General features: G+C 38.0%; 1 protein-coding gene across 1 annotated transcript in view; it reads left to right on the top strand.

Annotated features, from left to right (window-relative positions):
* The window catches only part of col17a1a (collagen, type XVII, alpha 1a), a 32,107-nt gene extending 9,403 nt beyond the window's left edge, over positions 1 to 22,704 (top strand). Inside the window, exons 12-51 of the mRNA XM_063010837.1 lie at positions 835 to 885; positions 972 to 1,127; positions 1,324 to 1,398; positions 1,480 to 1,524; positions 2,621 to 2,755; positions 3,938 to 4,189; positions 4,867 to 4,905; positions 4,995 to 5,021; positions 5,592 to 5,618; positions 5,697 to 5,759; positions 6,021 to 6,125; positions 6,326 to 6,388; positions 6,543 to 6,632; positions 6,726 to 6,761; positions 6,848 to 6,883; positions 6,995 to 7,057; positions 7,757 to 7,792; positions 7,886 to 7,957; positions 8,074 to 8,100; positions 8,691 to 8,726; positions 8,815 to 8,850; positions 8,997 to 9,089; positions 9,615 to 9,650; positions 9,840 to 9,923; positions 10,024 to 10,107; positions 11,217 to 11,324; positions 12,071 to 12,148; positions 12,434 to 12,475; positions 14,199 to 14,279; positions 14,484 to 14,531; positions 14,646 to 14,762; positions 14,881 to 14,985; positions 18,600 to 18,710; positions 19,308 to 19,382; positions 19,903 to 20,058; positions 20,210 to 20,317; positions 20,526 to 20,645; positions 20,813 to 20,890; positions 22,407 to 22,469; positions 22,552 to 22,704. Of these exons, the coding sequence (XP_062866907.1) occupies positions 835 to 885; positions 972 to 1,127; positions 1,324 to 1,398; positions 1,480 to 1,524; positions 2,621 to 2,755; positions 3,938 to 4,189; positions 4,867 to 4,905; positions 4,995 to 5,021; positions 5,592 to 5,618; positions 5,697 to 5,759; positions 6,021 to 6,125; positions 6,326 to 6,388; positions 6,543 to 6,632; positions 6,726 to 6,761; positions 6,848 to 6,883; positions 6,995 to 7,057; positions 7,757 to 7,792; positions 7,886 to 7,957; positions 8,074 to 8,100; positions 8,691 to 8,726; positions 8,815 to 8,850; positions 8,997 to 9,089; positions 9,615 to 9,650; positions 9,840 to 9,923; positions 10,024 to 10,107; positions 11,217 to 11,324; positions 12,071 to 12,148; positions 12,434 to 12,475; positions 14,199 to 14,279; positions 14,484 to 14,531; positions 14,646 to 14,762; positions 14,881 to 14,985; positions 18,600 to 18,710; positions 19,308 to 19,382; positions 19,903 to 20,058; positions 20,210 to 20,317; positions 20,526 to 20,645; positions 20,813 to 20,890; positions 22,407 to 22,469; positions 22,552 to 22,604 (3,110 nt within the window). The 3' untranslated portion in view covers positions 22,605 to 22,704. The remainder of the gene's footprint in view (positions 1 to 834; positions 886 to 971; positions 1,128 to 1,323; positions 1,399 to 1,479; positions 1,525 to 2,620; positions 2,756 to 3,937; positions 4,190 to 4,866; positions 4,906 to 4,994; positions 5,022 to 5,591; positions 5,619 to 5,696; positions 5,760 to 6,020; positions 6,126 to 6,325; positions 6,389 to 6,542; positions 6,633 to 6,725; positions 6,762 to 6,847; positions 6,884 to 6,994; positions 7,058 to 7,756; positions 7,793 to 7,885; positions 7,958 to 8,073; positions 8,101 to 8,690; positions 8,727 to 8,814; positions 8,851 to 8,996; positions 9,090 to 9,614; positions 9,651 to 9,839; positions 9,924 to 10,023; positions 10,108 to 11,216; positions 11,325 to 12,070; positions 12,149 to 12,433; positions 12,476 to 14,198; positions 14,280 to 14,483; positions 14,532 to 14,645; positions 14,763 to 14,880; positions 14,986 to 18,599; positions 18,711 to 19,307; positions 19,383 to 19,902; positions 20,059 to 20,209; positions 20,318 to 20,525; positions 20,646 to 20,812; positions 20,891 to 22,406; positions 22,470 to 22,551) is intronic.
* The last annotated feature ends 1,471 nt before the right edge of the window (positions 22,705 to 24,175 follow it).

Below are 24,175 nucleotides of genomic sequence, written 5' to 3'. Positions count from 1 at the left end.
AACATTGTAAACTCATGCTGGGATAAAACAAGTCATCAGATTTTTCACAGTTTGTCTGCAAGTTCTGAAATTCATGTAATTTTTAAAAAAATTTAACATTTTACTTAAATTGTTAAGCTGATAATTTGATTGTAATGAAAAAAGTTAACTAGTAGTCCAGACATTAGCCCCCCATTGTATATATTTAAATGTATGATTAAGGTAAAAATCCTTATGAATTAAATATAATTTGATTTTGAAAACTACTGGCACCTAGAAATCCTTAATAACAAGATGTTACTCATTTGTAAGATTTATACAAAGTGAATTTGTAATTTTTTTTTAAAGTTTGTAGGTTTAGGAACTCATCAGGGGTCATCCCTGACTAGTTTAACTGGGTTATAAAGACTAGTACTAAATAACTAAATGCAGGGGGGCAATAACTGTGTCACAAGTGGGTTTGTTAAAAAACACATAGTGGATGAACACATGAAGTATAGCGTCATGTTCAGTATATGTTACGGCTGTCTGCTAAAATTCACTGCTGTCTGAAGTAAAGAAGCAGAAGGCCACTGCACACATATCAGAGGGAGGGTGCTAGTCTGTGGTCCTCCTCAGCCAGCATGGGTGGCACAAGGGGCAGAGAAATTGTAAAAGAGAAGTGGAAATGATTCAGATGGACAAATAGGGGAAATGTAAGAAAAATAAGAAAACAAAATCAACTATAAACATTTTTTCTATTCCTGCTACCCTGATAAAAATCCTGCATTTTCATGATAGTATAGGATCAAATCCCTAGCTGAAAGTAAGTGTATTTTGTGTGTTTTTTAATGTTTGCCCTCTTCTCTCTTGCAGTATACACAGCTAGAAGGAATGTCGTTGGCACTGCAGCAACCACTGCTACCTGTAAGAAACAGTGACATTTGTCGAGAATGTAAACAAACTAAAACAAAATTACTGTTAAACTACATATTTATTTTTCCTTGTTTCAGCTGTCCCCACCAGTCCGATCTCCACAGACGATGTGTTTGTTAAGGACTACAAGTTCATGCTGCTGGAGAAAGATAACGCTCCAGTAAAAAAAGAAACGGAGAGGCTGATCGTGTCTAAAGACACAGGCAAACAGTTCACTGCATCCACAAGAATGTGTAAGTGACAAATTATACGTCTGACCTACTTTTTTAAAGTTTATATACACTTTAAAAGTTAAAGCATTTTTTCTTGGTGACTACTTGAAATGCAAGCATAAAATATAAAATAAATAATAAAATAAAATACTGCACAAATAAATGATTCATTTTCATGTTACAGATTGAAGCTTAAATGTATAGATTTCTATTATAGCAGGTGCAGTTTCAGATGACTCACTGAAGAGGGAGAAGAAAATGATCTCCACAGAAACAGCCATGATGGCAAATGGTAAATACAGAGATTTTATCTTTTTTTAATTTTTTAATTGCAGATTTCTAAAATGTCCTGATGATATGTTTGCTTTTACAGGTGTCAGAGCTGCAGCTCCAACTAAAGACAAAGCTACTTATGCAGGTAAAAATACACTGCTATTTTAAGCTCGCAAGTTTGATTCTTAGCTCTGCTAACGACCGGCCGGGCGCCTACACAGATGGTGATTGACCTGTCTGAGGGATGGAGGGCTGTAGGGATTTCTGATAACTGTAGCAATTATGACTTCTGCTGGCTGCAAAGAGACAGGGGGATAGTGGAGATCAGTACATGTGTGATACAGATCTCCATATAAACCTAAGTATAACATAAGTCTTGTGCAGGTGAAAAGAAGCGGTCAGCTAATGCACATTTGACGAAGAGAACGTGTGTTACTTACAACCCTCCTTGGTCAGGAATGGAGGTCTGCAGCAGTAGAGACGGAAATACAAATCATGTAATTGGATATGACTAGATTGGAAGAAAAATTGGGAAAAGATGCATAAAAAAATAAACTGCCTGACAGTCAATCTATAAACTGCATGATTTAAATAAAATAAAAATCTATTTACTAGCATTTGTCAAAGAAAAGTGTTTATTCATAAGCTTTAAACTTATGCAAAACATAATCAAACACAAGTAAAGAAAAAAAAACATTTAAAACCTTCCATCCTAGAAAATTCTGGAGCGGGATACAGGAAACATCTCAAATGCACAAAACTTATCTTAGAGCTCCTCAGAGTTGATTAGTTATAGAAATTTTAATAAAAACAAATACAGTCACACCCCTACATTAGGTCATATTATGCTTAGTCACTTAGAAAGCTTGGAAAATTGAACTTTTTAAGTCACATGGTAGGCACTTTTTAACTTTTTAAGCATGGTAGGGTAGCGTTGTGTTATGGAGATGTCCGTCAGCAGCAGGGACTGGCAGTCTGGTCAATAATGAACATAAAATAAATGTACAGTAGAAAAAAATGAAATAAAGCAATTATGTATTTAAAAAATCAAGTATTGTTGATAAGACCTAAGGATTGCTCCACACCACCACTCTCAGCTAACGTGAGGATTTGTTAGTGTAAATATTGTGCCAGAGTTGTTTTTTAACTGCCTTAGCAACATTTTCCTTTTATTTCATTTAATTTTTACATTTTATGCCAAAATGCAATGACATTTTATTATTTTTATTTGTTTACTACAGAAATTAGTAAGGAGGAATCTGGTGGAGGAGGTGGAATGGGATTCTGCTCATGTTGTACTTGGTGGAAGTGGCTGCTTGGACTGCTGCTTGGACTGCTCTTCCTGCTGGGACTTCTCTTTGGACTTATTGCTCTGGGTGAGACAGTTTAGCCAAATAAGTTTCTTAAAAGTTGTTAATGAGGTTTTTTAAGCCGTTATTGACTTTACAAATTAAAAAGGAAAGAAAAACAGTTTGTTGTTTATTGTTTGCTACTATTGTTTGCTGCAGTGGAGCTATTAAACTACTGTTTGAGGATAAATCAATCTCATCCACAATCAGTGCAATAAATACACATTCAAATTTAAATTGTCCAACCTGTTCAGGCTGTTTCTTACCTTTCACCCAATGAATCAGAACAGCCTGATCAGGGTTCACATGGCTCCAAAGCCTACCTGGAAACACTATGCAAGGCAGAAACACCAGTGAGAGAGCACCACTGCATCACTTGGCAACACAAACTCACCCATTCACTGACTCACCCAATCAGAAGGACCAACAAAAATCAACAGATCAACAAATCTGAGGATGTCTTTGGCTCAACAACAAAACTATAAACAACAACTGAGTATAACAAATTGTTGTCCTTTAATGGACACAGAGAGAACATATTGAACTCCTGTTGACTGAAATCAAGATTTGGACCCTGTACTTCTGTAGTCCAACACCCACAAAACCTGCTTTACTAACATTTCCCAATTTATCATGCATCCATTCAGAAAAATGTTTATTGTTTTAATTTAATAAATTTTTCTACACAGTTTGTCCTGGTTAGGGTTGCGGTGGGTCCAGTGCCACCCAGAATCACTGAGCACATGTCAAGAATACCCATAATGCCAATCCAGTGCAGAATGAAGCACATATTTACTTTTGTGGCACTGAGCAGACTCCTATTCAAAAACACCCCTCAAGGGCCCAACAGTAGCAACTTGGCAACAGTGGGCGTAAACCAGCTACCTTTTAATTACTAGTCTCGTACCTTTACCACCGAGCTATCACACCCGTTACTCATTTATACTAAGTGGCAATTTAGTGCAGATAATACACCCTCTGCATGTTTTTGGAAGGTGGGAGAAAACTGGAATACCCAGTGGAAACCCATCTGACCAGTGGAGAACATGCAAAACTGCAGATGCAATCAAGATTTGATCCCAGGTCCTCAGAAACTACTTTGCTGTGCAGAACCCACTCTACAAGCTAGAGTGTTCAAATTGTTCAAAATAAGGTTAAAACTATGACTCAAAATGCACCATGTGTGTGTGTGTGTTGTCTATATTCCAGCTGAGGAACTAAAGCACTTAAAGGCTCGTGTGGACCGCTTGGAAAGTGGTGGGGAAATGCGGATGTCGACTGGTCGCCTACAGTCATCCGGAAATGTAAACATTGTAGATCCACTACTGGATGGACGAGACCCATCAATATCGAAGACTTTTGGAAGGCTGGGATCTGAATTTATCTCGTCCGACACTGTTGCACTGCAAAATACTGTGAAACAACTAGTCCAGTCTGAATTACAATCCGATACCATGAGAGGTATGTAGACCCAGTGACCAGTAGCAGTCTGTGTTAAAGCACATTGCTGATAATCTTTTAGAATAATTAATGAACTGATCCAGCATTATTTATTCATCCATTCCTATAGACTAAATGACCAAATATATGTGGACACCCCTACTAATTATTGCATTTAGGTGTTTGAGCTACACCTACTGCTAACAAATGAATTATAAAAAAATACATTATATGCTTCCAACTTTATGAAAACAGTTTGGGGATGGCCATTTCCAGTTTCATCATAACTGTGTCCCTGTGCTCAAAGCAAGCAAAGCAATGGTTTGACAAGTTTGGTGAAACGAAGATCCACTGACCTGAATAGATCTTTACCCATTTGACCGCTACTCCAATGAGCTCCTTACGGCTAATTTGTGCCTGATATTCTCGTTGAGCATTGTGTCTGAACTTATAAATACTCTTTTTACTAAATGGGTACAAATTGTATAAGTAACGATTCAAATCGTTACGAATCGTGTAAGTCGTCCAAAAAAGGAGAGGCTCCAGTAGCCCCTGCCATATATATCCCTCCAAGGGGTCCTCATACTTTTGGCCATGTAGTGTATTTTTAAATCTGTAGTATTTTAGTCTAGATTATGAGAATGAATACTTATTTTGTAGTTACTGTTCTCATCCACCTTTCTTTATTATCCATGTAGCTACACTAAAAGGCAACAGAGGGGAACCTGGAGTTAAAGGTGAGAATTTTTTTAACAAATGTGAAAGACATTAAGAATCATTGACAATTTAAAGTAAAAGTTTTCTCCATTGTTATTTTTTCCCACAGGTGACCAGGGATCTCATGGGGTTAAAGGTAGGCCAACAAAGTTTAAAGACTCTGCTTCTCTTTCTCTATATTAAATGATTTCACAAAATGTTATAAATATAAAGCTATTGAAAAACATCTGTCTTGTATAATGTTAAATAGTGTTCAATGTGCCAAAGGACTATCACCAACTTGCCAGCACACCAAATGGGCATTTACCTCTTCAAAGAGGCGACACAAAACACAAACAGCCCATTTTAGCCTGTTCTGTAATTAAAAACAACTGTCATATATCACAAATGAACATACACTGAGCATAAGCTTGTTAAACACCCTATTCCCAAACCCTGTACATTACTATAGACAATGAGACTATAAAATGCTTAATAAAATTGGTTGAAGTCCTGCTCAAGTACCCAACAGTAGTGAGGGTCCAAAGTGACTTGAACTCCCAACCTCTAGCCTTACCAAAGCCTTAGCCACTAAGCTACTTCTGCCCTTCAATACTACAAAACAACCCCTAAAAGGCTGTAATTCATGTGCAACTAACAACAGAATTGGTTCTGCCCATTTGACATTGATCTGACATGCTTATATCTGCACATATTTGTTTTTTAGGTGATGCTGGATTTCCTGGAGCACCAGGTGAGAGCAGTTTTACACTTTGTTATTAAATCTTGAGATCTGCCATGTCTTAATGCCTGATAAATGCTTCTTCATCAGGTCCTCCTGGTACTCCTGGTCACCCAGGACAAGAAGGCCCGAGAGGACCTAAAGGAAGCGCTGGTATGGTTCACATATTAAAAGTGGGGCTAGTGATTTTTAAATCAGAACTATTTTAAAATCCTGGCGGTTATCAACAAATATAGCCAATTAGCCAATAGCCAATATAGCCTGTTATCAATAACAAACCAATTAGGATGAGAAGGCCTCTACACAATCATGTATTAATGTGTGCATTTATTTGGTGTGACTGAAAAAAAAAAAAAAAAATTTGTTTAGATTTGATGATAATGATTGTTAAAGCTGACGTGTGTTTCAAATCAGGTGAGCTAGGAAATGAGGGTCAACCTGGGCAGCGAGGCCGCGAAGGGCCAACAGGACCCAGAGGGGAACCCGGCCTTCCAGGAGCTGGAGAGAAGGGAGAAAAAGGTAAAAGCTTAATCTAAAGCTACGTGGTTTGTAGTTCATGCTGAATTCTTCATGGGCATCCTGCAATTTCCCTTTGGGTATCAATAATGTAATCAATCAAGCAATCGATCTGGCACTAAAACAACGTACACTGAATTTAATTCTTCTAAACTGTCATTTTTTTGTTCCTAATCTCATTATCACTTGTTTTTTATCCCTAGGGTCATCTGGAGATCCTGGGCCTATGGGACCTGCAGGACCACCAGGACCTATGGGACCCAGAGGTAATCGCGAGTAGCGAGTCTGCCACACGTAATCAGGGTTGAAATGTTACAGGGACATAAGAACAATTTAATGTGCATAACCTGCATATTGATTTGGTGCATTCTTAGTCATGTTTTGTAGTTTTAATATGTACCTGTAATAATGTCACAACAGGAGAGGTGGGTGCTTCCGGTACTGCTGGAGCTCCAGGCGCTCCTGGTCCTCAAGGTTTTCGTGGAGATGCTGGTGATCCTGGAGCAAAGGGTATGCATAACCTTTAATCATACAAAAATACATATATAAATGTGTATATTATCTTTTTATTATTTATTTGTTTTCTTTTCCTTTTGTTAACAGGTGAAAGAGGACCTGCAGGACCTCCTGGACCTAAAGGTAATCTTAAGTAAAGAATGAGCTTTTTTAAAAGGTTATTTATGAAATATATTTAATGTTGATGTCTCTCCTACCCCCCACAATAGGTGACCAAGGAGAGAAAGGACCTCGTGGTGCATCTGGTAGGTACAATTGCCATGTGCTGCACTATTAAAACACTGCAGAACAAAGGCATAGTATGTTATATGTCTTTCTGAATTATTGTTATAAACTAGATAATCTTTGTGTTTTAGGAGAGCCAGGGCAGCCAGGACCCATTGGTCCACCAGGAGAAAAAGGACTCAAAGGCTCAGCAGGTAACACCTATGGGAAAAACACCTATTCTATTGAACAACATGGGGCATACCACCATTTCTAATAATTGTTACTACAGTTTGAATCTCAGCTTTGCTAACCAGCCAGGCACAAAAACAGACAATGGTTGGCTAGTCCAAGGAAGGACGGTCGCAGGGATTCCTCATTACTGCCACAATTACAACGTCTATAATGACAAAAGTGCAATAAAAAATAGTTGTAACATATATTGGAATAACAATACACTGGTTGTTCTCACACTGACAAGCCCCCCCCCCCCATCTCACACACACACACACACACACACACACACACACACACACACACAGACACACACACACACATTAAACACACACACACCTTTTTGTGGCACTTGACTTTACATTACATACAACACCCATATGTGTATATTTATATATATATATATATATATATATATATAGTGTTTTCCTATTAGTTGTCATTGGCATACTGCTGTGTAAAATTACATAGTCATTTTTATTCACTCTATTTACTGTCTTTACTCTGCTGCAGCTGCCTTCATGGGGATCAATAAAGGAATCTTATATACCAAAAACCTCGTGACTCATTGCAAACTCATAATATTTACATTTCCACCTTGACAACTATATTTATTGTGTTAGAATCATATTTATTATCTACATTATCATCACTATCATCTTATTTATCTAACTTTACAGGTTCCCCTGGACCAGATGGTGCAAAGGGAAGTCGAGGTATGTTTAACATTGAATTAAACTCCTCCACCCTGTTTTATTGTGTTTAATTAAACATAATTCCTAAATCTGACACCTCTTACTTAAATTTAGGTGATCAAGGGCCGATTGGGCCTCCAGGTTTACGTGGACCAGCTGGACCTCCAGGAGATGCTGGAATACCAGGTACTTCTATCAGCATGAGAATTTCTTAACTTTAATTCATCTATAAAGTCTATGTTATTTGTTATAATTATTTGACTCCTGCACTGATGGTCTGGTTCATGTTTCACTACTGTCAGGAACCCCTGGACTCCAAGGACCACCAGGTATGATTTATTTTTTAAATGTTTTGTGTTGTATTAAGTGTCAAATACTTATACTTGAGTTAGATCAATAGTAAATTGTTAATTGCTAAATGTTACCTAATTAAAAGTATGTAGGTATGAAAAAATAGTTATTGTTAAAAGAAATCCTACCACAAAGCTGATCCGCATTTGAACTCCCCTCGTGCAGGTGAAAAGATGCAGTTGGTACTGCACACGTGTCGGAGGGGCGTGTGTCAGTTTTGAAGCTCCTCGGTAGAGGTGAAGTGTAACGCAATCAGGGTAATTGGATACGACTACATTAGGGGAGAAAATTGGGGGGAAAATCAGAGAAAAAGAGAAAAAAAACTAGCTTAGAAATGACAGACAAATAGCTTTTTAATCTAGATACCATATTAACCAATTCAGTTAATTTTGGACTGTAAAGACAAGCTTTGTATACACAAGTAACAGGTTATAATATTTATTACGAAAATGTAGTCTTTTTATTTTAAAGCATAATAATTCATAATTATTCCCAAAACCCTGTGTATGTACTAAGTACAAGCATACAAAGTTAAAAAAATCTAATTCGTTTGGATTCTTGCTTGTAGGTTTGCCAGGAACACCAGGTCAACCTGGAGCAAAAGGTAATTAATACTTAACTAATTTATTTTATCAACAAATCAAATAAATGTGTTTCATTACGTGTCACATACAATCTGTTGCCTTTTTAAGGTGATGCAGGTGATCCTGGAAGAGTTGTCACTGCAGGTAATCTTTCTCCAGCTTTCATTATTGTCATTCAGTTGTGCTGTATTTTTCAGCTTTCTTTGAGTTAAATAAGGACTTATAATCTCATTATTTCCAATTTTGTTATTTTATAAATAAACTGTGTCTGATTTTATTTTTCTTATTAGGCTCTTCTTCAAACACTCTGGGCATTTCTGGACCTCCTGGACCTGCTGGACCTTCCGGACCACCTGGGCCTTCTGGAGCACCTGGACTATCGGGTAAGGGTTTTTATAATCTGAACACTGAAACTGATAATATATTAAATAAAATAAATACATTAACTTTAATTATACAGGTGGCACTTGGGTGGTGCAGCAGTAAAGTACACTAGCCCTTTAGTGCTGAGATCTGGGGATCCAGGGTTCAAATTTCAGTGGTGCTATCAGCCAGTCGGGCGTCTACATGAACATGATTGGCTAATGTCCTGGGATGGTGGATGGCTGAAAAACTGTTCCAAGTTTCATATGCAAACCAGATCCACTGTGGTGACATTTAAATACAGAAGCAGATAGAAAAATGACATTAATCATACATGTAAATGTCAAAATGACTTTCAAGCTATGTAATTGCCTTACAAGTATGACATTGACATTGGCTTTGACGCATCAATCTTCTATATTTTTAGTCTTTTATAGAAATAGTTCAAATTACAAATTTATTCAGGCAAATTCTTAAAGAGTCTTAAAAATGTACTCAGTATATTAACATTTACAAACATTTAGTAATATGTTGTTTCATCTCAGGTCCCATTGGTCCTGCTGGTTTTCCTGGGTCGGCTGGTAAGACTCCATATTTCATCATATTCATCAATTTTCTGTTCATCACTGTCTGTTAGGAGGGTCTTCTTTTCCCATCTTCCACAAACATTCAGAAAAGTCCCTGTTAGCATAGTCCTTCTTGATTAGTGTACAGATTGTATACATAGTTTCTGTGGTTTTTTTTCTTTGACCTGTGAGTGATTTTTACAGGACCCAGAGGAGAAAAGGGTGACAGGGGTGATGATGGAGAACCTGGCATCTCTGTAAAATCTTTTGAAAAATTCAAGTCTGATCGTAAGTCCTGTTTTATAACTTAATTGTGTATATTTGAAGACTTTCTACAACATTTTATGTGACAATACTTGAATTTTTTTTTTCCAAATCAATTTAACAGCTGCCTCAGATGGTCTTCCTGGTCGTCCTGGCACACCTGGATCTCCTGGACCTCCTGGACCCCCTGGAGAACCTGGAAGACCAGGTAATTTTTTTGTTTCTATTAGTATTTCATCTAAAAGCCCAAATAAATTAAATAATACTAATATTTATAGGTATTTAATTGAAAACAAGTAACAGAAGACTCAGTCATTTACAAGCAAGGATGGGTGACTTTGTAAAGTGTATACAGAAGCAGTTTCTCTATAAGTAGAAATTACTGCCATCTAGATGACCTGTTTTAAAGAAAATACCTGCATGTTTTAGAAAGACACAGGTCACCTTTTCCATGTGTTAGCATCAAGACTTTGTTGTAAGAGAGCGCTGGTGTTAGACTGGCCTGCCTGCAGTCCAGTCCTGTCTCCCATTAAAACATGTGGAGCATTATAATGTGCAGTATGTGACAAGTGAGACCCTGATCAAGAACAGAAACTAATTCCACTTTTACAACTACAACAATTTATGTTATTAGTTATTAGTTAATGGCCTTTTTTTAAAGTAAATATAGCATTATATAATGATAAACATGCCCCACTTCCAGCTTTTTGAGACCTGTTGCAGCCATCAAATTAAGAATAAGATTATGTATCAATGAAGCTGATTAGTTGAGACATTGGATATCTTGTTTTTGTATGTTTTTAGCTGAATACAAGTCATAAAAAATTGGCAAATATTAATGTCTGATTTTATTTACACTCCTTCCCAAATTTTTGAGTTGATTTGTATATGTAGAGCAGTTTTAATTCAATTTTATGTTATTTTTGCAGGTGAAAGCAGAATAGGCCCAACAGGACCTCCTGGTACAGCTGGTCCACCTGGAGTGCCAGGTTAGTAAATCCTCTTAACTAATAATTATGCAGGTAATTGTCAGGTTGCATCTATCAGTATTTTTCCAATTTTGCATTGTCCACGCTTGCAGGATACACACAGTACAGTACATGATTGTGTTGCATCAGTAATGTTGTGTATCATTAAGAATGCAAAACACCTTATAAACCTGACTTATTTATTACTTACTCACTCATGGTTAATAGAACGACACTATCCATCTACTACCTACCTATTTTCCCTTTAGATTTTTAATGTGTGTGTGTATGTGTGTATGTGTGTGTGTGTGTGTGTGTGTGTGATTGATGTCAACTTTTTGCTATCCAGGTGTTGGTCAGCCTGGTACAGCTGGTGTGCCTGGTTCACCTGGTCCACCTGGTTTGCCTGGTCCACCTGGTGATAAGGGTGAGCCCGGAACCTTTGTACCCTCCCCAGGTAAGTACATTGTGCATATTATGCTTGATTGATGATTTTCTCAGTTTGAAAGTTGAGGCTGTTTATAGAAACGTTTTGTAAATGTGTGCTTTAATTTAAGACAATGTTCATTGTCTCAATATATCAGTATTGCTTGTCATTGCTTATTTGGATTAAAAAGCAAAGGCTGAGGTGGATTTGCTTCAGTGTCTTTCTCATTTTCCCTTTTTTCTTCTTTTCAGTGTCTTTCAAACAGACCTTATACATAATACATCTATTTATTATTTTTATACAGAGCTACACTAAAATGAATTCTTTGTTTCATTTTATTCAGATATTTTTTTATTTTTCTACCCATACATTAATTCCTTTCTCAGACATGGCCAACTGTAGTCCTTCAAGTACCCTGCTAGGCCATGTCAGTGGCACTACTGAGACAAACATAAAAAATAAACAAATCAAAACATTAAAAGTTTTAGTCAGAAATAAATACTGCACAAAGCAGCCAACATATTTTGCCACTAATGAAGCATCATACTGGTGAATGAACAGTAACATGGCAAGTGGCTACTGCTCTGAAAGTTTCATTCAAATACATAATCTATGGAAATAATTTAAAACTAAATGACTTATGAATCAATAACCTCAACCTTCCTGCACAGTATTGCACAGCTTATGGGCTACAACATCTTGTTGTACATTTTATTTTAGAATTAAATACCCGAACAATGTTAGACTGATCTTCATGTTTTTAATCCTTCAAACAGAGACATACTTCTCTGGACCCCCTGGGCCTCCTGGACCCCCTGGACCTGAAGGACCTCCAGGATCTGGAGGACCTCAAGGTTAAATATGTTAAAAATATTCAAATCATATTAAAATATGTAAATATGTTTAAAAAATGCACATAAACCTTGCACCAAAATATAGTCCAATATCATACTTGTGTAAATAATATACATAAGAGGAGCATATTAATAATCATCTGTCATTATTTCCTTCTCTTTTTTCTCTGAAGGGTTTCCAGGTACATTTTATATATACATATATTTTAATAAAACATTTGTTATTGTTTATTTTATTGTTGTATAGTCCTTTTTACTGACTTTTGTTATTCATTTTTGCTGTAGGGAATCCTGGTCAGCCTGGATTACCAGGAGAACCTGGCCTTGGTGAGAGATTTATGCACTATGCTTGTTTAAAATGTACAGTGTATCACAAAAGTGAGTACACCCCTCACATTTCTGCAAATATTTCATTATATCTTTTCATGGGACAACATTATAGACATGAAACTTGGATATAACTTAGAGTAGTCAGTGTACAGCTTGTATAGCAGTGTAGATTTACTGTCTTCTGAAAATAACTCAACACACAGCCATTAATGTCTAAATAGCTGGCAACATAAGTGAGTACACCCCACAGTGAACATGTCCAAATTGTGCCCAAATGTGTCGTTGTCCCTCCCTGGTGTCATGTGTTAAGGTCCCAGGTGTAAATGGGGAGCAGGGCTGTTAAATTTGGTGTTTTGGGTACAATTCTCTCATACTGGCCACTGGATATTCAACATGGCACCTCATGGCAAAGAACTCTCTGAGGATGTGAGAAATAGAATTGTTGCTCTCCACAAAGATGGCCTGGGCTATAAGAAGATTGCTAACACCCTGAAACTGAGCTACAGCATGGTGGCCAAGGTCATACAGCGGTTTTCCAGGACAGGTTCCACTCGGAACAGGCTTCGCCAGGGTCGACCAAAGAAGTTGAGTGCACGTGTTCGGCGTCATATCCAGAGGTTGGCTTTAAAAAATAGACACATGAGTTGCTGCAGAGGTTGAAGACGTGGGAGGTCAGCCTGTCAGTGCTCAGACCATACGCCGCACACTGCATCAACTCGGTCTGCATGGTCGTCATCCCAGAAGGAAGCTGACGCACAAGAAAGCTCGCAAACAGTTTGCTGAAGACAAGCAGTCCAAGAACATGGATTACTGGAATGCCCTGTGGTCTGACGAGACCAAGATAAACTTGTTTGGCTCAGATGGTGAGAAGTACCAAGACAACTGTATCTTGCCTACAGTCAAGCATGGTGGTGGTAGCATCATGGTCTTGGGCTGCATGAGTGCTGCCGGCACTGGGGAGCTGCAGTTCATTGAGGGAAACATGAATTCCAACATGTACTGTGACATTCTGAAACAGAGCATGATCCCCTCCCTTCGAAAACTGGGCCTCATGGCAGTTTTCCAACAGGATAACGACCCCAAACACAACCTCCAAGATGACAACTGCCTTGCTGAGGAAGCTGAAGGTAAAGGTGATGGACTAAACCCAATTGAGCACCTGTGGCGCATCCTCAAGTGGAAGGTGGAGGAGTTCAAGGTGTCTAACATCCACCAGCTCCGTGATGTCATCATGGAGGAGTGGAAGAGGATTCCAGTAGCAACCTGTGCAGCTCTGGTGAATTCCATGCCCAGGAGGGTTAAGGCAGTGCTGGATAATAATGGTGGTCACACAAAATATTGACACTTTGGGCACAATTTGGACATGTTCACTGTGGGGTGTACTCACTTATGTTGCCAGCCATTTAGACATTAATGGCTGTGTGTTGAGTTATTTTCAGAAGACAGTAAATCTACACTGCTATACAAGTTGTACACTAACTACTCTAAGTTATATCCAAGTTTTATTTCCATAGTGTTGTCCCATGACAAGATATAATAAAATATTTGCAGAAATGTGAGGGGTGTACTCACTTTTGTTATACACTGTATTTGACTTACTAGTAAAATCATTGATTTATGCTTGGTTGAAACCTTTTTGCAACCCCAATAATTTTACTGTACACTTGGACATAAATATAAATTTCTGAAGCATTTTTTTTCCCCATCTCTTTTAAACCAGGTTTTCCAGGGCCTCCAGGCCCAGTTGGACCTCCAGGTCCTGGGGGTGTACCTGGCCCAATAGGACCTCCGGGACCACCAGGCTCTGAAGGGTCACCTGGTCCAAAAGGTATCAAGAACTAAATGAGACAATAGCCTACACAAATAGCTGAATATGTGACATGCTGAACAGAAGTTTCTGTAAAATAAAAACAGTACTTCTTTAAAATATTTCTGTATATAGATATAGAACAGATATAAATACATTAAGTACGCATATCAAATTCTATTATTTTATTGATTGTAGGTGATGGTGGTGTTCCAGGAGCCCCTGGCATTCCAGGCTATTCTTATGGTAGGTACTTAATGAAGCTTAATGGCTTTAAATTACAATATGCTTAACACTTGGTCATTTATAAACTAAACAGTTCTCTTTACATTTAATTCTAAGGTGGAGGCAGAGGATCAGGTGGGACACCAGGTTCAGCTGGACCTCCAGGATCTCCTGGACCACCTGGGCCTCCTGGACCTCCAGGTGATGGTTCCGGCTTTCCAGTTACTCAGCAGCTTAGTGACATTCTAAACAGTAAGTATTCTCTGCACTTTAGCGGTGGTTTCCTGCCAATACAGCTTTCAGGACAAATTCTTGTTTTTCTAAACTTTATTTTTAATTGTGTCATGTATTTCTGCTTTCTTTTCTAAAGATGATGGCATTAGAGAATACTTTACTGGTCCACCTGGACCTCCTGGACCACCTGGAAGTATATCTGATGATGACTTGGCTAATCGTGTTATCAATTACCTCCAAAGTAAGTTTTTTACTTTCTCAAATATAACTTTAGGACAAATGACTAGCTGTGTATTAGCTCTTAACTACCTCATCTGTAGTGTATTGTATATCACAATATATACAATATATATACAGTGTATCACAAAAGTGAGTACACCCCTCACATTTCTGCAAATATTTCATTATATCTTTTCATGGGACAACACTATAGACATGAAACTTGGATATAACATAGAGTAGTCAGTGTACAGCTTGTATAGCAGTGTAGATTTACTGTCTTCTGAAAATAACTCAACACACAGCCATTAATGTCTAAATAGCTGGCAACATAAGTGAGTACACCCCACAGTGAACATGTCCAAATTGTGCCCAAATGTGTCGTTGTCCCTCCCTGGTGTCATGTGTCAAGGTCCCAGGTGTAAATGGGGAGCAGGGCTGTTAAATTTGGTGTTTTGGGTTCAATTCTCTCATACTGGCCACTGGATATTCAACATGGCACCTCATGGCAAAGAACTCTCTGAGGATGTGAGAAATAGAATTGTTGATCTCCACAAAGATGGCCTGGGCTATAAGAAGATTGCTAACACCCTGAAACTGAGCTACAGCATGGTGGCCAAGGTCATACAGCGGTTTTCCAGGACAGGTTCCACTCGGAACAGGCTTCGCCAGGGTCGACCAAAGAAGTTGAGTCCACGTGTTCGGCGTCATATCCAGAGGTTGGCTTTAAAAAATAGACACATGAGTGCTGCCAGCATTGCTGCAGAGGTTGAAGACGTGGGAGGTCAGCCTGTCAGTGCTCAGACCATACGCCGCACACTGCATCAACTCGGTCTGCATGGTCGTCATCCCAGAAGGAAGCTGACGCACAAGAAAGCCCGCAAACAGTTTGCTGAAGACAAGCAGTCCAAGAACATGGATTACTGGAATGCCCTGTGGTCTGACGAGACCAAGATAAACTTGTTTGGCTCAGATGGTGTCCAGCATGTGTGGCGGCGCCCTGGTGAGAAGTACCAAGACAACTGTATCTTGCCTACAGTCAAGCATGGTGGTGGTAGCATCATGGTCTTGGGCTGCATGAGTGTTGCTGGCACTGGAGAGCTGCAGTTCATTGAGGGAAACATGAATTCCAACATGTACTGTGACATTCTGAAACAGAGCATGATCCCCTCCTTTCGAAAACTGGGCCTCATGGCAGTTTTCCTACTGGATAACGACCCCAAACACAACCTCCAAGATGAGAACTGCCTTGCTGAGGAAGCTGAAGGTAATGGTGATGGACTAAACCCAATTGAGCACCTGTGGCGCATCCTCAAGTGGAAGGTGGAGGAGTTCAAGGTGTCTAACATCCACCAGCTCCGTGATGTAATCATGGAGGAGTGGAAGAGGATTCCAGTAGCAACCTGTGCAGCTCTGGTGAATTCCATGCCCAGGAGGGTTAAGGCAGTGCTGGATAATAATGATGGTCACACAAAATATTGACACTTTGGGCACAATTTGGACATGTTCACTGTGGGGTGTACTCACTTATGTTGCCAGCCATTTAGACATTAATGGCTGTGTGTTGAGTTATTTTCAGAAGACAGTAAATCTACACTGCTATACAAGTTGTACACTGACTACTCTAAGTTATATCCAAGTTTTATTTCTATAGTGTTGTCCCATGAAAAGATATAATAAAATATTTGCAGAAATGTGAGGGGTGTACTCACTTTTGTGATACACTGTATATATATATATATATATATATATATATATATATTTATATCTATCTATCTATCTATCTATCTATCTATCTATCTATATACAGTATATATATATATACATACATATATATATATATATACTGTATATATATATATATATATATATATATATATATATATATATATATATATATATATATATATATATATACAGTGTATCACAAAAGTGAGTACACCCCTCACATTTCTGCAAATATTTTATTATATCTTTTCATGGGACAACACTATAGAAATAAAACTTGGATATAACTTAGAGTAGTCAGTGTACAACTTGTATAGCAGTGTAGATTTACTGTCTTCTGAAAATAACTCAACACACAGCCATTAATGTCTAAATGGCTGGCAACATAAGTGAGTACACCCCACAGTGAACATGTCCAAATTGTGCCCAAAGTGTCAATATTTTGTGTGACCACCATTATTATCCAGCACTGCCTTAACCCTCCTGGGCATGGAATTCACCAGAGCTGCACAGGTTGCTACTGGAATCCTCTTCCACTCCTCCATGATGACATCACGGAGCTGGTGGATGTTAGACACCTTGAACTCCTCCACCTTCCACTTGAGGATGCGCCACAGGTGCTCAATTGGGTTTAGTCCATCACCTTTACCTTCAGCTTCCTCAGCAAGGCAGTTGTCATCTTGGAGGTTGTGTTTGGGGTCGTTATCCTGTTGGAAAACAGTTTTCGAAGGGAGGGGATCATGCTCTGTTTCAGAATGTCACAGTACATGTTGGAATTCATGTTTCCCTCAATGAACTGCAGCTCCCCAGTGCCAGCAACACTCAAGCAGCCCAAGACCATGATGCTACCACCACCATGCTTGACTGTAGGCAAGATACAGTTGTCTTGGTACTTCTCACCAGGGCGCCGCCACACATGCTGGACACCATCTGAGCCAAACAAGTTTATCTTGGTCTCGTCAGACCACAGGGCATTCCAGTAATCCATGTTCTTGGACTGCTTGTCTTCAGCAAACTGTTTGCTGGCTTTCTTGTGCGTCAGCTTCCTTCTGGGATGACGACCATGCAGACCGAGTTGATGCAGTGTGCGGCGTATGGTCTGAGCACTGACAGGCTGACCTCCCACGTCTTCAACCTCTGCAGCAATGCTGGCAGCACTCATGTGTCTATTTTTTAAAGCCAACCTCTGGATATGACGCCGAACACGTGGACTCAACTTCTTTGGTCGACCCTGGCGAAGCCTGTTCCGAGTGGAACCTGTCCTGGAAAACCGCTGTATGACCTTGGCCACCATGCTGTAGCTCAGTTTCAGGGTGTTAGCAATCTTCTTATAGCCCAGGCCATCTTTGTGGAGAGCAACAATTCTATTTCTCACATCCTCAGAGAGTCCTTTGCCATGAGGTGCCATGTTGAATATCCAGTGGCCAGTATGAGAGAATTGTACCCAAAACACCAAATTTAACAGCCCTGCTCCCCATTTACACCTGGAACCTTGACACATGACACCAGGGAGGGACAACGACACATTTGGGCACAATTTAGACATGTTCACTGTGGGGTGTACTCACTTATGTTGCCAGCTATTTAGACATTAATGGCTGTGTGTTGAGTTATTTTCAGAAGACAGTAAATCTACACTGCTATACAAGCTGTACACTGACTACTCTAAGTTATATCCAAGTTTCATGTCTATAGTGTTGTCCCATGAAAAGATATAATGAAATATTTGCAGAAATGTGAGGGGTGTACTCACTTTTGTGATACACTGTATGTATATATGTATATATATATATATATATATATATATATATATGTATATGTATATATATATATATATATATATATATATATATATATATAACCTATTTCCCATATTGTACAGTCACAATGCCATCAATTGTGTTGCAGGAGAGGAGGTGAGGCTATTCCTGGTTGGTCCCCCAGGACCTCCTGGAGCTCCAGGTATTCCAGGCATTAACCCTCAGGAAGTAGCTGGTAGAGTCCTCAATCTAATGAACGGTAAGTTTGATTGGTAATCAAGTCTGAGTTTTGTAAATAACCTGAATGAACAGGCCATAATAATTTAAAACTCATGTGCTAGAGCAGCTTTACTTTGAATTTGTGCCTGCCCTAAAATTTATGAATATTTCTCAAATGTTTACAGCAGGTTTCAAGTTTATTTGTTATTTGTACAACAGTTAACAGCAATTGTACATTCAAGTGTGTGTTGGGAAGCTTTGGGAACTCTACAACTGTGCAAACAAAGTGAGAGAAAGAGGAACAGTGATATAATGAGGAATAAGGAAATAAGGGTAATTTAAAAATAATAAAATAAAGAAATGCAGTCTTATGTGCTAGCACAACACTGCTGGAATTTAGAGGTTTGAGTATTAGTGGTGCTACCAACCTGTCTGGTTGTTTTACAGACCCAATTGACCATGTCTAGGGAGGAAAAGCGCTTCCTTGCCGCTACTGTCTGGTTGAGACACAGGTGGTAGAGGAATATACAGTACAGAGCATAGCTTGATCCGCTGTACATGTTTTATTATATGATTTCTTTTTTTTATGCACTTTTTACATTTATAAAGAAATTTTGTGTAATTTGTCTATTTTCAGAGGAGGGTCTGCTTACAAAAGCCGGACCATCTGACCCTTCAGGACCCTACAGTGATATTTCTCATCTTTTACAAAGTAAGAGTTTTTTAGTGCCATTTTACTCTACCTTTTACAATATACACAATATTTACCCAATATTTTTTAAATTAGTATTCCTGGTGCATTAACCTCCATATTTCCATTTAGTTTTTTAATCATTTAGGTTTAACACCTTACAAAGATGTGTCTTATAGTCACACATGTAAGGTGGCTGACTCACAATAAGAGTTTTGGCCATTTTGGCCAGCAGAAGGGGCACGGAGGCACAGATGACTGATGTGTCAGTCACTCTTAATCAGTAGTGACCTTTGCCTCATAAACATTAATTCACTTGCTTTTCTCTCAAGCTGTGATGCTGAGCCATATCGCAGCTTGATGCTGGTGTGTAGATTGCAGGTGTGTAGATTTGCCTCACTCTTTATCAGCGAGGACCGTCCAGCCCCTAATTAAATTAGGTCGTTTTTGACCCAGTAAAAATTAAATTTGAAACACATTCAACTGAAGATTGTCTCTTAAAGCAATATGCAGTTTTTGCTCTTATCCTTATTTGTTTTAGAAAACAAAAATTTTTTTCCTATTGAAGATGCTGGTTTTATAGGACATTCTGGTCCTCCTGGACCTCAGGGACCTCCTGGGATCATAAAAAGTCTAGTGTCATATGCTGAAAATGCACAAGAGCCTATTCGTGCAGAACTGCAGGAGTATCTTAGAAGTAAGTATGCAGAGATCACAAACAACTTGGTTATCAAGCAATTCTACGATATCAAAAAAATTTTGTTTGTCATAGGTGGCAGGGTTTATAATGTATATATAATATATAATAATTTATAATGTATATATTATAATGTTTTCTGTATCTTTAGGTGTCCAAGGTCCCCCGGGTCCTCCAGGTCCCGCTGGACCCCAAGGTTATATGGGCGAGAATTTGGACTACCACATTATTGCAGAACAAGTTGTGGACTATATCAAATGTAAGTTTCCAAATATGGCTTCATTAAAATGCATAACTGGACTGATCTTAAAGGACACATGTGAGAAGGACATAAGTCAAGCAGATTTGGGTCTTAAACACGTCTTTGTCATCTTTGTACACTGTCTCTTTTTAACAATGTAATATAAGAATGCTGAGAGAGCTTCAAGTACTGTAGGGGTGTTTTAAAAACAGTATGATCTTTTCAGCTAATGGCTTGTTGCTGCAAAATATTCAGGGGCCTCCTGGCCCTTCTGGACGACCGGGTCTACCTGGACATTCATACAATTCTTACGCCAACATGACTGAAATTGTTCAGTATATTAGAGGTAAGAAAGAACATTTTCCAATTATGACACTTTGTATAAAGAACAAAATGCTTTATTTAGAATTTATTTTATGTCAGTACCATACTGTCTTTTTTAAAAGTCTTTTTGCCCTCTCGTTGTTTCATTCTGCATCTCCAACAACCTACTAATGTGATTTTTCTTTGAAGACCATGGCATGGTTGGACCACCTGGCATACCTGGAGAGAAAGGAGACATGGGATATCCAGGTCCAAAGGGATCAAAAGGTATGGGATGCCATTTCACAAGCTAAAGACTTAAAGAGGAAAGTGGCATGTTTGTAATGGTTCTGGGCTAGTGGCCAGAAGTGATGTCTTTTTGCCTCTTGAATAAGGGCATTCAGATGAAAGGTTAGATTCTGCTTCAGTTGTAAGTAGCATCTGAAATTACATTATTTTAGATAATCACTTAGATTATCATTTAAATTATCACCGTAATTATCACTATAATCTAATAACAATAATAGTTATCACTATAATCTAATATAATTATCACTATAATCTAATCATTTAGAATATCACTGAAACTGCATCAATATGTACAATTCTTGATCCAATCCATGATTATTCCATCAATTACTAAACAAATTCATGAATTTTTAAATGAAGTTTAAATAATTATTAGAAAAATGTTAGAATTAATGCCCATTGTTTGGAATAGGATCAGCACCTTTTTCTTCATATGAAGCCACTGCTTACAGCAGCATTTACATTTGTACAATGAAATTCACATATTCGTTCATAAATTTTATATCAACTAGTCAGGTCAACTAGCTATTTAGTACAGTGTAACTGCTGGTTCTTCTGTGCACATGACAATAAAACTCTTGAATCTTGAATCATCTTTAATTGCTATTGTATATTCGTAATATGACTTTTGGTGTTACTAATTTAAAAACAGTTTATATTTTCTAATTTATATTTACCAAATTATGTGCAGCTGAGGGTGGCACAGTGGCTAAGTGGGTAGCACTGTCGCCTCACAGCAAGAAGGTCCTGGGTTTGATCCCCAGGTTGGGTGGTCCGGGTCCTTTCTGTGCGGAGTTTGCATGTTCTCTCCGTGTCTGTGTGGGTTTACTCCGGGTGCTCCGGTTTCCTCCCCCTGTCCATAAACATGCAGTCAGGCTACTTGGAGACACTGAATTGTCCTATAGGTACCTAGCCACTAGGATGCATAAACCAGTGCATCGTAGTGCCGGTCCCAAGCCCAGAAAAATAAATAATGTGGATCACGATCCGCCGGCGAACCCTAACGGGAGCAGCTGGGGAAACAGACAGACCAAATTATGTGCAGCTGGCTTTGGTGTTAATGTATCCATGTTGCATTGCACTTCAATTTTTTTTACATACATACCATCGTGTTGATCCATAATAGAAGCAGCCAGAAGAACCATTCATTTATTCATTTGTTTAATTCAATAATATAAGACTAAATATTTAGCTATTTCAAACTTGAGATGGTTCATTCCCATGCATGTCCTCCTGAAAACAGGAAGTAGTTACTGTACAATACAAATCATACAAATACAAGTCTGTCAATACATTTTATTACAAATGTAATTTAGTGCTGCAGAATATAAGGCTTCAGACACTGATTTTTGTGACAAACATTTCTGATTATTGGGAACTACAGATACTAGATTTTTACCTCTGGAATGCTTCTTTGTTGCAGAAATGTTCTGTAGTTCTTATTTCATGTAACATTTAACTAGACCTGATCCAATCTTTTACTGGCCAAATGCAGGTCCAAGAGGTGAGCAAGGAATCCCTGGACGTCCTGGTATTGACGGACAAAAAGGAGAAAAAGGTATCGACCGTATCTTTTCATCCTTATTAACTTTTATATACGTCTTGGATATGTTGACCAAAATCCTTTCTTTTGTTTTTAGGAGAAGCTGCTTACCTAAGTCACAGAAGGAAGAGAAGAAGTTTGGGTGTGTAGATGGAAAACAATCATTATCATCATTAGCAGCAGCAATCTATAAACTTTTTTGTATTTTTATACAAAACAGTAAAAAATAATTACTAATTACTAAAATAATGCTACCATGTGAAAATACTCCTGTAAAACTGCAGAAATCACAAAACACTCTAAGATGAAACTATGTAGGCGGAAACTTCATTGCTTCTTTTCAGAGTGCAAGAGGTTTTTTTTTTACATTTATTCTTAAGGAAGTATTTTCAGTTTTGGCTTTTAAAGAAAGCACTGAGCATTTTTATGCTGTTTTCCACTCTATCTTTTTCTAATGTCATTTTATTGCATATTCGTAGTTTGCATTTAGAAAAACTTGTAATTTAGTCATTTTAAAAAATGCATGACTCTCTTTAAGCAGTTTCTTTATGTACAGTGTGAGAAATCTTTAAAGAAATGACAGTATTTTAACTATTAAACAGTCCAATGGTTTACAGATTTATCAGTAGATTTTGCAGTTCTAGAGCTAGCAGGCTGTTTTAGGATGCTATAAACACATAGAAACTATTCACACATCCCAGACTACTATACTATACTACTATACACCTCCTAGTTCATGTGTTCATGTCGACACATATATTCTTGACTGTATGTGGTACTCAAGCTTTTTTCTTCGAACTGGTTTTCAGGTTAAATATTGTGACTTTGGAAGAAAAGAAATCTACAGCATTTTTTGTTTATTACCCAAATGTGACAATTTTATTTTAAGTACAAGCTAATGTGTAATGAGTTTAATGCATTTGTAGCTCAGTGGTCGGTACCTAGTTCACCTACAAAAAAGCAGCTGTTGGAGGCCTTACCACCAATCGCTCAGATATATGCTTGCTTTAAATTTTGGATAACTTGTAAGTATCTTTAGTTGTGTTTTCTTTGTTATTTGTAAAAATATTTGTAAAAAAAATAAGACACCAAGTTTGGAAAATTGTTTAATCATGGTTCTTTAAAAATCACTTTTTATTTTACAGCTACTTTACTACTTAGCAAAAAAAGAAAAACCCAACATTAATATTTACAACAAATGTGTCTGCAATCAACTGCAGTCAATCATGACAAATTAACAGCAGCTTTTTAAAACTACGATCTTCTTACATTTATACTGACACAGATACAGTATGTATACAAATTATTACTTACACATTGAAAGTGGAGATACCTTGATGAAAAACGTATTTGCTGTGAAATGAAAACATAAATATGAAAACATATTTTCTTAAAACAAAAGAAAATCTAAAAACTTTAATGCAGCACTTTCAGTTTTTCATGTATTATGCAACATCAACACACTTCAACACAACATGCATTCAATTGTTTTCATTGACTCCAGGGCAGAGATACACTCAGGATGTCCATCCTTTACAGGGTAACACACACACTCACGCTTTGTAGAACAAACCAGCTGGCCCAGCATGCTATTCAACAAGAAATATCAAACTGTGCTTTAAAATAAAGCCATTATATTCTGTGCAATCAGCCAGGTTTAGTACTTAAAAACATTTGCATTATTTTTACTTGGACATGCTCTGCCAGACATAATGTGTTTT

The sequence above is a fragment of the Trichomycterus rosablanca genome, chromosome 15 (genome assembly GCF_030014385.1).
Source record: "Trichomycterus rosablanca isolate fTriRos1 chromosome 15, fTriRos1.hap1, whole genome shotgun sequence".
Classification (NCBI taxonomy): domain Eukaryota; kingdom Metazoa; phylum Chordata; class Actinopteri; order Siluriformes; family Trichomycteridae; genus Trichomycterus; species Trichomycterus rosablanca.
This window is presented reverse-complemented; position numbering and strand designations above follow the sequence as displayed.